The 14969-nt window shown below is 32.2% G+C and overlaps 1 protein-coding gene across 2 annotated transcripts in view; it reads left to right on the top strand.

Annotated features, from left to right (window-relative positions):
- The window catches only part of LOC107455353 (nose resistant to fluoxetine protein 6-like), an 86805-nt gene that overhangs the window by 14230 nt on the left and 57606 nt on the right, over window positions 1–14969 (top strand). For both annotated transcript variants that reach the window (XM_087159093.1, XM_087159092.1), the window contains exon 4: window positions 11385–11499. In XM_087159093.1, the coding sequence (XP_087015219.1) occupies window positions 11385–11499 (115 nt within the window). The remainder of the gene's footprint in view (window positions 1–11384; window positions 11500–14969) is intronic.

The raw sequence follows: 14969 nt of genomic DNA, 5'->3' as shown, positions 1-14969 counted from the left end.
CTCAGTTATGTATAGTCACATTAGTATTAGAAATATAATCATGATAACAATAATAACAGGTAAGCAGTTATTGTTGAACAAGATGTTGATGTCATCATATTTCTTAGAGCTCTTGTCCCAAACCACCCTTCTGATGAAAAATTGGAAGGAAAAAAGCAAGCCATTCTAAATAACTGCAAGGATTGAATCTTATTTCTTTATGAATTGAATAACTTCATTGATGCTTTGCTTGAAAAAGGAAAATAGAGATTGGTTTAGCTATTCAACCGGAGTATCAAATTCAACCCAAAATTTCCAATGATACAAGCTCGACTTTATATTCAAAAGAAAAAGCTGGTGTTTCATACCTTTCCGAAAAACTGGGAAAGAAGAAACGATTATGTTTAATGAGACACAAAATGAAAATTAAATTGTGCTTTCAAACAATTGTATTTAAAAAACATATTACATTTTACCTTCGAAACTAGAGTTTATTACTTTTTGTTGTGATTCAAAGTAATAAAGAGCCATGAATCGTGGTTGATTACTGGTTTATTGAAGCTAAAAGTGAGGTTTGATGAAAATACACTGGGCTTATATACTGAGATTTGACATACTACATTTTGTGTGGGAACAGGATCTTATACAAGTTTGGATTACACAAGAAAGGTTTGAGGAAAGTTTTAAGTTAAATGTCGTTCTCATGACCTTTTGAATCTTATGTGATTGCAACAGGATGTGTTACATTTTCAGATCCGGGATATCAACACCCACCCTTAATCACATAAGGGTTAGAAATTACAATAAAATACAATTTTACAGAATTAAACATTAATTACGTATACACAAAAATAAGAGTTTTACACTTCAAGTAAAGTTAAAGTTTTGAAAGTTGCTAGATAAATATTACACATGGCAAAAAGGATAAAAACACTAAGTCCAAAAAAATATTACATTTTAGGTTTGATCACTGAACATGCCTAATAAGTGCAGATTGTTGTAAAATTTCATTTTAGTTGACGCTTTTGTTAGGATGTCGGCAATTTGATATTCAGAAGAAATGTACTTCAATTCAATGTTCTTTTTAACTATCTCTTCTCTAACGAACTTCGTTTTTATATCTAGATGCTTTAATCTTTCTTGGGCATTTTCATTCGATATGAATTTGATGCTAGACATGTTGTCGTCGAAAATCGTTAATTTCGGATTTTCATTTATCGTTACTTTGATCACTATCTAACCAAGTGAAATCCTGTAATCCTAAAATAATTGCTCTAAGTAATAGAGCAATTATTTCTGCCTCCGTTGAGGATAGTGCGATTACCTTTTGTTTTGTGCAATTCCACATGATCGGGAAATTGCAAAATTTTATTACATAACCTGCTATTGATTTTCTATCTTTATGATTTGAACCCCAGTCTGCGTCTACATACAATGATAGATCATTATACGAGGTGTCATTCTTAATGTAAGTCAATTTATGATGGGAGGTTTTCTTATGGCTATATCACACGAGAGAAAATAAGTGCAACTGCAAGTGTAACTGTAAGTGTAAGTGCAACTGTAAGTGTAATTTCTTCAAAAATATCCTCGTGTGATATAAAAATCACGGTTGCACGAAATATCTGCAACCGTTCAGGCAATTTCTTTCATGAACCAATCAGATCGTTTGCTTTTTATGACGTTTCAATTTTATGTGATGACATATACAAATGTAAATAAAAATGGCGGCGACGTTAGGAAGAGGATGATCGGATGAAATTTTTTTATAGATGAGACGGAACAAGTTTTTAGTTTAATAATAACATTTCCTTTAAAATGAAAGCATTAAAAATACTTTCGCACTGTGAGATGACCATCTCAATGCAGTTGATGTACTACCATAACAGGAACCTGCACACGATTTTAGTATCGGTGAGTATAGTACATTATTTTTGCGATAAATTTTCTTTTAAAATATTTATTTATTTTAGGCTAATAAAATTAAAACTTATTATAATTTGTTCCGATCAAAGTTTTAATTACTTTAAATAGAAATAATTTCTATTTTTATATATGTAAAGAATTATACTGGCGAAAAGCTTTACTTTGAAATATTCGCCAAGCAACTCGCCAAACTTTGTTACATTATTATAAAATACTAGGGGGCTCCGCCCCCTGCTCGCTACCGCTCGCCAACCCCCGAGAATTGCTACGCAATTCTTTTTTGTTTGCTTCGCAAACAAATTTTAATACATTTATATAAGGATATAAATGCGCGGCAGAGCATAAGGAATTTTATTTAACAATGTACTAATCAACTTAATAATCAGTAAAATACAAAATTTTTAGTAAATTGCAAGGAATTCTATCATAATAATGAGATTCGAATATTCTTCCATGCTCTGCTACAAAGGATAGTGCCCTGCAATGAGAGCATTCTACAGACATAGATCCAATCAAAAGAGGTGGACAGTCATCACTGTACGATTCTCCCAAATACTGATTTTCATCTATTTCTCGAAGACGATTAGCTGCCCTACTTCGATTTTCTCTTTGGCTGGCATTAGTAAGCTCTTAATTATTTTGTCGATTTATTCTTCGACGCTCTTGTTCATTTTGACGAAACGTGGGATCCAATCTCCGCTGTCTGCGATATTCTCGATCGCGATCTGTCCTGTCAGACATTATTCTGAAATTCCAAATGATTGAAATGAGTTGAATAAATAAATGTGATTTAAAATTTAACCATTTTAAGGTAAGCAAGCCTCAGTAAGCTTTATAATAGCAAACAACAAAAATGTAAACATTAAAAGATATCAATCACTGGAAAGGCATAAGAATGATAAGATAAGATGAGATGTAATCAGCAAAAACCCACTCAAAGTAAATCAACAAAAAGCTTTGACGCGAATGCGTTCTCTTTTCTGATTGGCTTAAAACTGCATCCTCGCTTGGATTGGCTACTTCTTTCATACTGTCACGTGATACCTTAGATTTCATTGGCTGGTGCGACACCATCATTGGATTTTTATATATATAGATAATAATGATTATATTTCTTTATTTTTAAATTTTAATCTTTATTTCTGTTGATTGTAAAAGCATGTGTCCGATTATTTGAAAATTTTTTATTATTATAATTATTAGTGAAATAATTATTTTATTCTTCCCTAAGAATTCTTTTAATTTTTGAAAATCTCATTTTAAAACAAGTTAGAAAATATGTGTGGTAAATATTTACCTTGTTTCTCACAAAGTTACCCCATTTTCCAGTAATTATTGAAAAGTATTACAAGAAAGGTAGTATATTATATATAAAAAGTAATTATTAAAAATGCAAATTCCCAATCTCCTTGTCTGTTTCTACATTCATACCCTCTATTTTTTTTTTTTTTTTGTGTATGATGATTTGCATAATATTTTGCTTATAATTATTCAAAGTTAACTAATGATACTTTACTTTTTACTTATACTTCACATTTATCTTTTAATACTTAGCCTTTCTATAATGACAGTAAGTATGTAAGTGTACCTTACTAATTTTTCAATATACTTACATTTTTAAGAGTCTTCGTTTATAAATACAATTTATTTTTCTTGAAACAAATTTCAATCCAAACATAAGAACTACAAAACCAAACACACCGGCCATCTTTAATTAGTGTATAGAATAATCTTAGAGCTATAATCAAAATATCTGTTAAACTTAAAATAAGTTTAAAGGGGATACCTAAGGAGTTAAATGATTTCAAATTAATGGCATTTAATCTTCCTTATTCTAATAATGTGTTGGTAAAATTTTATCATGAAAGTGATTTCTTTCTTTAATTTCAGATATTTCGTATAATCCTGTAAGGTTGGTCTGGCAAAGAAGGAAAGAGATGTAATACTGTTTTTATGGAAGAAATTAAAAAATAAGAAATAAAAATGAATAATGTTCTAAATGTTTCACTTGACAATAAATGTTTTATTTTTTAAATTGATTCTTGTATTATTTAAAATGCAAAACAAAACACGTAAAAGGCTATAACAAAATAATATGATACATAAAAAGTATGTTCTTAATAAAATATTGTTTTTTTCTTTGTTATTAATAAATTTTAATCTATATACTGTATATTACAATAAATTTGTCCTAAAATAAATCCTATAATTTTTAATTAAATTATTTTATACCAATAATGAATGTTTTAAATTTTACAATAATAAAATGTAAGTATGACATTGAAAATCCTCTTATATTTAAAAAGCAATTTTACTAAGAAATTGGAAAAAATAATTTTCATAAAAGTGATATTCCTGATATGCAATGTGTAAATGAATAAAATTGATGATCCCTTCATGTAATGTAAATTGATTTGATGAAAATAAAATTCTGAGACATTGTAGTATAGACAAGTCTGACATTATTTATTATGTATTTTTTAGACTCAATTAAAAAAATAGAACTGATTTGATAGATCTAATATTTTTGATGTTATAAATATTTTATGAGTGAAAGGTAATTCAAAAATTTTATATTTCATACATTAAGCCATCATTTCTTCTAAAGAATTATTTCAAAGGACTATGTTTTTGAATTAAGCTTGAAAAATTAAATTTGAAGAAATGCCTTACTTGATTAGATAGCAATGTCAGTTGCATAAAGTGGTATAAGTCATAAAATTGTCCTTTCTACACATGAAACTTTTTATAAATTTTCGAATTGTTAAACTATTAAATCAGACAACTTGTTTTTATTCACATTCGATTTAGTGTTTACATAGATAATGATACCGCACTTGCCTAGCTAGCATATTAGATAGTAAATATATATAAATAAACTATGCTTTTACAGGGTGCGGAGCCAAATCTTTCAATAAAAAATAAGCAACTTTTAAGAACATTTTAGGCACTCAAAAAATATTTTAAAGCACTAGGTAAATTGACAAAATGCAAAATAATTCTCAGACTTTACATGATCATGATAAAATAACTAGAATTTGACAAAGAACTGTTTTCTTGATTATATTAGCCATTAAAAAAATTATTAAGAGATTTTTTGGTTCGATTTCAGAGGGTGGAAAATAAAAACTGAAATTGAGAATATCTTGCAAAATGCAGCAGAGTGCAACAAAATGCAGCATGAGAGAGCAAGAATCTCACCGAACCCAGTTCACTAGACTCACATGCGGACTCGCAAGTATTTCACCAAACCTGTAAAATGATTGGCGCTTTCATACGCTATGGACTGACGGTACGCTGAAATTGATCATGGTTGAATGAATTCTGTTGTTGTTGTTAATTTACGTCGCACTAGAGCTGCACAATGGGCTATTGGCGACGGTCTGGGAAACATCCCGGAGGATGATCCGAAGACATGCCATCACATTTTTGATCCTCTGCGGAGGGGATGGCCCGACGACCTGCGAGCGAAGTTGAGCACTTTGCGGTAGCACAGTTTAACGAGGACCAATACCGCACACCCTCGGTCCCTACGCAGACTGATCCAAGTGGTCGCCCACCCGCACACTGACCATAGCCAGTGATGCTTGACTTCGGTGATCTGCTGGGAACCGTGTGTTAACGATCAGTCCACTGCGGGACGAATGAATTCTGAAAACGTGAAGTAGAAAAATGTGAAAAGTACGTTTTTACATAATATGTGGCGAAAATCGACATTCCCTTTCATAAATCTCATTTTCGAAAAAGGAAAATAAGGCACTTTTTAAAAACACTTATTAAGAAAAGCACCTTTAAGGGCCTTTAAAAAATGAAACTCGAAAATAAGCACCTTTAAGCACTTTTTAAAAACGCTACGCTTCATGTTTTATACCTTAGTCACTCAAATCAAGATAAAAAAAATCGTCAAAATTCTAGATAGTATTTAAGTGCATCCCCCTTTCACCCCCTTATCCTTTTAGGGACACAACATGAAATTCATTGATATATTAATATCATTTTATATTATGAGGTAGAAATCATAATCCTTTTTATACTATGCTACTTCACTAATGGGGAAATAAAGTTTTCAGAATTTTAATTTGCTGCTGAAAAAAAGACTTAACACAAATACAAATGTAAAAAATTAAATCAAAATCAATCAATATTCTACAGCCTCTTTACGAACATCGTTGAGAAACTATGATATAATAGAATCATATGATAAAATTAAATATGAGCCAAAAGTAAAGATAAATAACAAAATATGGTAACCCAATTGCATTCAACCGTTCAGGCAATTAAGCAACCCTATCGGCAACTCCGAACGGAGGAATTGCGCTTAGAGTTTCACTTACACTTGCAGTTACACTTACGGTTGCACTTACTTTTCTCTCGTGTGATAGAGGCATAAAGATATCTGAGAATACCCTTCAAGGTTAAATAAGCTGATTCCGTTGGTTTTCCCTGTAATTGACTTAGGTAGTTTACAGCATATGATATATAGGGTCTGGTCACGTACGCTAAATACAACAATGAGCCTGTTAATTTCCTGTAATTGCCTTCAAAAAGTGCTCCCTCCTCAAAATCTGCCGCGATGGCTTTAGGTTGCATCGGTATATCCTGGGGTTTAGAATCTATCATATTATACTTTTCTATCAACTTACAAGGGAAACTAGGGAAGTGTGACTCGCCAATTTTGAAATAAACTAGTGGGATGTATGCCTTATGAGGAATAATTTTAGAGGGCAACATTCGTTTCGGCCCATAGAAGGTCCTGTGAGAGATAAAAAATAAATCAATATATAGAAAAATCGGTATTTTATTACTTCAATGCAGATTATTAGTTATTGTAATTGTCTCATACTCAAATTAATTGGATAATTAATTAATTTGCTAATTAATAAATCAATCGGAAAATTAATTATTAATTAATTATTATTTAATTGTTAATTAATTATTAATTGATTTGCAATTACATACTCCAACTAATTTGGAAAGTTTTTTGAAAAAAAAATTTAAAAAATTCTATGTAAATTTTTTTTTAAATTAACCTAACAGGTTTTTCTGAAAAACTACAGATATATAAAATTTTCAAAATCAATTTCGACAATCAATATGCATTATATAGTACGTGAAAGTACCACAAAATTAATTAGAGTATGAGACAATTACAATAACTAATAGTCTGTATTGAAGTAATGAAATACCGATTTTTCTATATATTGAACTATTTTTTATCTCTTACAGGACCTTCTATGGGCCGAAACAAATGTTTCCCCCTAAAATTATTCCTCATAAGGCATGCATCCCATTAGTTTATTTCAAAATTGGCGAGTCACACTTCCCTAGTTTCCCTTGTTAGTGATGTATGACTCCTGATCTGTGGTTAAACGGTCCTCTGTTGACTCTATGTTAATTCCCAAAAATTCAGTTAAGCAGCCTGTTTTAGACATTTTCAACATGACATCTATAATATTATCAATTTCAGAGGTGTTATCTCCACAGATCAAGATGTCATCAACATGAAGAGCTATGTAAATTTTACAAGAGTTTACAGACCCGATAAAGACGCAGGGCTCGTCCTCTATGTTGTTGAAATTTAGTTTGTCCATAAGCTGTTTAAATTTGAAAAGCCAGTTCGCAGGAGCCTGCTTCAGGCCATAAGTACTCTTCTTGAGTAGACACAGTTTGTCTGTATCGTCATCGAAGCTTTCTGGTTGATACATAAAGATCTTCTCGTCGAGATGACCGTTGAGAAACGTGGTTTTCACATCTAGCACACATGCGTAGAGAGATCGTATCAAAATCAGGATCGGTATTACTCGCAATGCTGGATAGCTGATGACTGGTGCAAAGGTTGATTTGTAATCGTGGCTTTCAAATCCTCTCTCCACGAGTTCTCCGTTCCATCTCTTTTCCTTCTGAGAATCCAGCGGCACGATATAGGTTTCACTTTCTTCCCCGGGGATTGAAGACTCCACACATCATTTTCATTCATTGAAGCGATTTTACTTTCCATCGCTTTACGCCAGGGGGTTTGTTCCGAAACGGGGAGAGAGCACAGGTCACGATAAGTGAGAGTTTCTTCCGCCGACGTCATTGCTGCTTAAACTTCCGCATTGAGGTACCTAGTAGGGGGTTTTCTCAATCGTGTTGGGCGGGTCCGCTCGGTTTGCTCAGAAGAGGTCACTGGATGGAGGTTCTTCCGTGTTTTCACTTTCTTGCTCAATGGTAGTTTCCAACTCAGGGAATTCGATTGTCGCGAAAGGAATTTCTTTTTCTTTCCGGTGTTCGTTGAATATGACATCTCGACTGATGGTTATGCGGTTTTGTCGATCTAATAGCCGATAACCCATGGTCGAATATCCTATAAAGACCATCTTCTCTGAACGACTGTCCATTTTCTTTCTTTGTGATTTCGGTATTAAAGCATGGGCTTCACTCCCAAAAACTCTTAGATACTTAAGTTCAGCTTTTCTTCCATTAATCAATTCAAATGGTGCAGAATTTTCTATAGATCTGCTGGGTGTCCGGTTCTTTAGATAAGCTGCAGTTTGTATTGCAAATCCCCAGAATGTCTTGGGGAGTTTTGCGTCCATAATCATTGCTCGTGCCTTCACAACTAGGGTTCTGTTAACTCTTTCCGATACTCCATTTAGGGCGGGAACATATGGTGGAGATGGGTTCAAGATTATCCCAATGCGTCAGGTGAAACTTTTTACTTCTGTCGTAAAATATTCCTTGGCGTTATCACACCTGACTTTTGTCACCGGTGGGTGCGATTTGAGGAAGTATATCAGTTCTTTAGCCGTCTCGGCCCGGGTTTGCATGAGACGAACTTCTGTGTATCTGCTGTACTCATCAGTAAATGTCAGGAAATACTTAGCTTCTGAAGGGGTTTCTGGCGATATGGGTCCACACAAGTCGGAGTGGATGGTTTTCCAGGGAACAGTCTCTCTAGATCTGGGTCTGGCTCCCATGGAAGATGCACTTTGTTTTGCTGCAGGGCACACCTCACAGGCATTTTTAGTTGTAGGAAGGGACATCAATTTCAGTACTATTCTATTGGGATGTCCCAGGCGTCTATGCCACAGCATACCATCTGCATCAACAATGGTATAAATTGCAGAGTTACAGTATGGCTCGGAGTCGCATCAGTACTGACCGCTTGCGGTCCTCTCAGCTGAAAGTATGCTCCTCTCTTCATTTTTCACATATACTTTTTCATCTTCCAATGTTACGATAAATCCTGTGTTTTCTATGCCTTTTACTGATAGTAATTGTCCGTTGATATTGGGCACGTATAAAACGTCCTTTGAAACGATTTTTAGTCCTTCGGAGGTTTGTCCTTCGATGTCACCTTTACCTTGGACTTGCAGTGTTTCATTCTTTGATGCACAGCTGACTGATCCGGTGTGAGGTTCGAGCTTCGTGAACCATGTCTTTTCTGAACTCATGTGGTTAGTCGCACCTGAGTCCACTATCCATTCTTTGTTGTGGATTTTTCCTGCCACGAAGGTTACGGCAGCAGGAGGTATTCTCTTGTTGCTCCCTATTTCTGTTCCTGGTGCAGTCTTTCTTAAAATGCCCCTTCAGGCCACAATTGCAACTCGTTTTAATGCTCCCGCAGTATCAAGCAATATGTCCTTTTCTTCTGCATATATTGCAGGTCAGGTTTCTTTTGTTTGTGCTGGTGAAGGCTGCTGCATCACCCAGGCATTTTGCTTGGCTTGGGGATTTTCTTTTCCGGTTTTCAGCAGTAGGGCTTCGGCATCCAGACGTCTGGCTCGTACTTAGGACAAATTTACTCCAAATGGTCCTTGAGGCATTGTTTCAAGAACTGTCTTGGTTGTCTCGTACTCCTTGGGGAGCGACATCAGAATGTAGACAACTATATCTGCATCGGATACTGTTGCTCCAGCTGCTTTCAGGTCACTGGCCAGTTTAGCGATATGATCCAGATATTCCCTCATGTAAACTTCTTTGTTCTTCTTGGCTGTCATCAGCCTTTTTCTTGTAAGTATCTGACTCACGGTTCCCTTTGAGGCTTCACAGTACAGTTCGTTCAATTTTATCCAAATGCCAGCTGTGGTTACTTCTGATTGGAGAGAATGTCATCAGAGGCATACTGTATCAAAGTTGCATAGGCCTTCTTCGACTTTAGGACTTGAGCTGCATCGTCTGCTGGGCCCTCTGATTCCAGGAATTTGCTCAACTCCTTGGCTTCCATATGGTCCAGCACTCGTCTCTTCCAATTCTGATAATTTTCGCCATTGAAAATATTCAGCATCGCAATTCCAGATCCAGTCTCCATTGTTCCTAGAAGTCGGTGCATGTCAGTTCGAAGTCTGTGTAAGAAGTATTTCGATTGTGGGATCAGGCACTAAATACATCTTGATCAGAAGAAAAGACTTTTCCTTTCTACCTCTTTTGGCCTGCATTCCTGTCACGTTCGAGTGAGATCATCAGAAAAGGAATTTAGGAAGGAGAATATGACTCACTTTCTTCAGATTAGAAAGCAGCTAAGGCCTCTTTTTCTTTCCTCCAGTCAGAAACTATTCTGGCCTCTCAGTTGCTGATGATGACTCATTTCTTTGATGCTCTTACCAGTCATTAGGAGTATATAGAATTACGGCATAAGTGAGCGAACCACGCTCTGCTGTTGTGATTCAAGGAAATAAAGAGCCATAGATCGTGGTTGACTAATAGTTTATTGAAGCTAAAAGTAAGGTTTGGTGAAAATACACTGGGCTTATATACTGAGATTTGACATACAGTTGGTGTGGGAACAGGATCTTATACAAGGAAGTTTGGATTACACAAGAAAGGTTTGAGGACAGTTTTAAGTTAAATAAGTGTCGTTCTCATGATCTTTTGGATCTTATGTGATTACAACAGGATGTGTTACATTTTCAGATCCGGGATATCAACACTTTTTAAAAAATAGACATTATAAATTAAGAAATCAAACAAAAGCCATGAAGGGAAATGTGACAAATTAGTATGACATCAGAGTAACAACAATTTCCGCCGTTTTAGCGTTTAAATGATAAAAAACAGTTTTTCAAAACATTGTCACCCTTGTATTTTGAGGTTAATAAATCGAAATTTAATTTAAAAAATATCATTTTTAATCAAAGAAAAACATATTCCCCATCAGTTCTAAGATATAGCCCCGAAGATATAGCTTTTTGCAATGACATTATACAAAATGAAAATTCAACAAATGTTATAACGCTGATCCGTTTTTTTCCTTTAACAAAGAATATAAAGATACATATGATTCGGATCGTTTGACTTTACATTACATTCACAGAATGTGAATATTTTAACTATTGATTGATTAATGGAATATTCTGTTTGTAATAATTTTAAGCACTCGTCCCACAAACTTGTATTAATAAAAAAAAGTTTTTCCCTTTTATCTGAATATAAAGTTTTTTTCGAATGTTTAGAGAAAAGATATTGCAAACTTCTTATTTATTTTTTTATTATTCTAGTTGATGAGTAACTTAGCAAAATTCGCTCAATTTTTTTATATTGCTCATCCAAGTTTGAATGCCTGCCTTCCATCATCTTGTTCAAAAGAAGACGTAGCAGCTTTGTTTTCTAACAGTATGTAAAATAATTTGTTTTTTGCACGTTTTTTTTATTTATTTATTTACTTTTATGTATAAAAAAATGGGCACATCTAAATTTACCAAAAAGATATTTAAAAAAAAACAATAACACAAGTATAAAATATGTGCGTTTTTAATTTGCATTGATACAAAATTATTTTGACCAAGATCCAGGGCAAGTTTCTATCGATGCTAAGTGATAATACTTTCGAAACAGCTTTCAAATGTATTCAAAGGGGTACCGATAATAAAAAACAGCAATTGTCTTAACCCTTTCACGCGAATTTTTATTTAACATATTTCTCATACTTTTTCTTTATTTTGTATTCATTTAGATTAAAGTTAATGAAAAATAATATATTTAGCATTTTAATAATTTATCATTATAAAATACAGCATGAATCTCAGGTGCCTTTTTCTCCTTTGAAGCTAAAATCTTTTAAACACTGTTTACTTCCAAACAAAAACAATTTTCCTCAAAATTGCAATTACAGTTATTTAGGTCTAAGAGAAACAGTTATTTATCATTGAAATTTCTTTAATTTTTAAAATCAATTATTGTTAATTTTTTGAATATGAATGGAAATTTTTTTTTAGGTTGTTGTTAATTTACGTCGCACTAGAGCTGCACAATGGGCTATTGGCAACTGTCTGGGAAACATCCCGGAATTTTTTTTTTTTTAGGATTTTGTATTTTAGTACAGATATAATTCCAATTAGGGATTTGTTTAGTAACTATTAGACAGTTTTTAATAATCAAAAATTCTGAAATATATTTTTGCTGTTAATTAGATCGTTTGAAAAAAAAATATTGTTGTCCCATCTTCGTCAAAGGGTCAATCCAATAACACAAAAATTTTTTAAATAACAATGATGTGAAAATTGACGTTTTTAAAAAGAGTAGTAGCATTAAATAAATTGTGTTGTTTTTTTTTACATTAGCTCCACCATAATTTAAAAAAAAAATACAATTCCTGATCCTGATCAACCTGGCACCAGATTGAAGGATCAGAATGCAATCAGAATTTAATTGAACCAACATGACACGACACCATGACCAAGATTTGCTTACAGATGCTTGAATTAATTATAAATGGCATTGGTCTTATTCCTCTAAAATAAACTACGAAATGAATATTTAAGAATAAACTTTTTTATCACCGAAAATCTGCCCAAAGAATTAGAATCGGTAAGTGAACATATTGTGAAGCGGAGTCTACTTTTGACGGATGAGGGTAGGAATTTAACTCTTTATTTACAAATTTTACTTAATTCCATGATGGTCGGATAAAAAGGGTAATATATTTGTTTTTGAACTAAAGCAAATGTTCATGAGGCAATAATTTTCACTACCACCTTTATTTCCTCGAAAATATAAAAATGGCACTCCGAAGTATCGTCGTCAAATAAGGGATTTATGACATTGTTCAAATTGTACGGTCGCAGAAAAAGATTTTACAAAGTGGTAGTAGAACAACAATTAAACCTGGAAATACATTCTAAAGAAAATTGAGCTACTTAAACACTAAAGAGCTAATGAAGTTATTAACCTGCAAATCGCTCGTCAGTGCTAATTCTTCTTTAAATTCCCCTCTTTGAAAGGCTACCAACTGTATTTATAAAATTAAATGTTTAATTTGTGATGTTATATATATTGGACAAACCTCCCAACCCCTTCACAAAAGAATTAATTTGCATAGGTCTTTAACAAATAAGTTTAACTATAATAATAACAATAGCCTTGAAATTAAACATTTTTCTGAACACGGGTTTAAAAATATTTCAATAGAGGTTCTGGATTTCGCAAAAAACCCTAAAAAACGTCTTGAGGCTGAAAATAAATATATGATTATTAATGAATCTATTTTTCCTTACGGTCTAAATACTAACTTCAATTTTAAATCTTTTGATAATAATGAGTGTATTTATAATATTTTCAAACTTTTTAAAAATTACAATAATAATAATAGAGGAAAAAGAGGTAACAGTAAACATAAAAATAAAATTAAATATAACTTAAAAGATTTTGTTAATGATTGCATTAATTGTTATGATGAACCCAATGCTATTAAATCTATTAAAACTAAAATTCTAGGGGTTAAACTTAATTTTCACAACAAACTTTTGAATTTTTTAAAGTTAGATCAAGTAAAAATTAATTCAAATCAATATTTTTCTAATTTTTTAAACTTAGTTGAAGATCTAGCTAGATATAGGTTTAAGAATAATTATAAGCACAAGGATTTACCCAAACCAGATTATTTTGTTTTAGATTTTACCAATAAAATTTTTAATAATCTTAACATAAATGCCATTATAGGTAAAAATAAAAACCTTCTTCCTATCCAACTTAATTGCAAACCAACTTTCAGATACACTAAGAGTCTAAAAAATTTAATCTGTAATTATAGGAATATAGCTACAGATAATTTCAACTATGTATGTAATTGTGATGATTTTAAAGATACTCCTTTTTTTGATAACTTCCATAAACACGTTATTACAGGGGATTTAGATATTATTGACAACGATAATATTAAAAAATTTATGTCTTTAGGTTCAAAATTTAGACCATCTTTTCCAACTTCAAAAAACAAAGTTATTTCCATTTTTATTAAAAATCTCGATGATTTTATTTTAAAATTATCTTACAAACATAATTTCCCAATTGAAGGTTTCTTTGAATGGAGAGAGAATATCATTAAAGATTTTAAAATCAATATTAAAAGGGACAAATTAGTTTTTCAAAAGGATTTAATTTTTAACTCTGTTTTAAGACAAGATATTAAAAATATTCAAAATAAATTTTGTATAACCACTGTTGATAAAGCTAGTAATAATTTTGCAATCATTTGAAAATTTTTTTACAAACAACTTCTTTCCAATGAACTTAATAGCAATATTACCTACAAAAAACTTAACACCAACAGTGATATTATTGTTAATAAAATTAATGCTATCTATAAAAGACTTAAAATTAAACCAAATAATATTAACAATTTTCCTTTTCTTTTTGCCAATTCAAAATTCCATAAGACTCCAACCAAATTCAGGTTTATTGCAAGTGGCGTTAATAGTAACATGAAAAAAATCGGTATTTACTTTGAGAACATTCTTAAAAAAGTTTATAACAAAATTAATAAACTTACTAAAAATAATAACTATTTAAATTGGAATATTAAAAATAGCATTCAGGTTTTAAATACACTAAAAACTTTAAAAAATGTAGATTCAATTCACTGTTTTGATTTCGAAAACCTCTATACTTCCCTTCCAACTAATAAAATTCATGATGACCTTCTTCAAATTCATAGCATGTTTAATCTCAGTGATATTATTAATGAAGATAACTGGAACTTTCTAGTACATATTAACCTTAACAACAATTATATTCTTTTCAATGACCACCTTTTTCAACAAATTAATGGTATTCCCATGGGAAATAATTTCAGTACTAACATCTGC

The sequence above is a fragment of the Parasteatoda tepidariorum genome, chromosome 3, assembly GCF_982258835.1.
Source record: "Parasteatoda tepidariorum strain Cologne lab strain chromosome 3, Ptep-v5.0, whole genome shotgun sequence".
In the NCBI taxonomy this organism is placed as follows: Eukaryota; Metazoa; Arthropoda; class Arachnida; order Araneae; family Theridiidae; genus Parasteatoda; species Parasteatoda tepidariorum.
The sequence above is the reverse complement of the archived record's forward strand: the minus strand, read 5'-3'. Positions and strand labels throughout refer to the sequence as shown.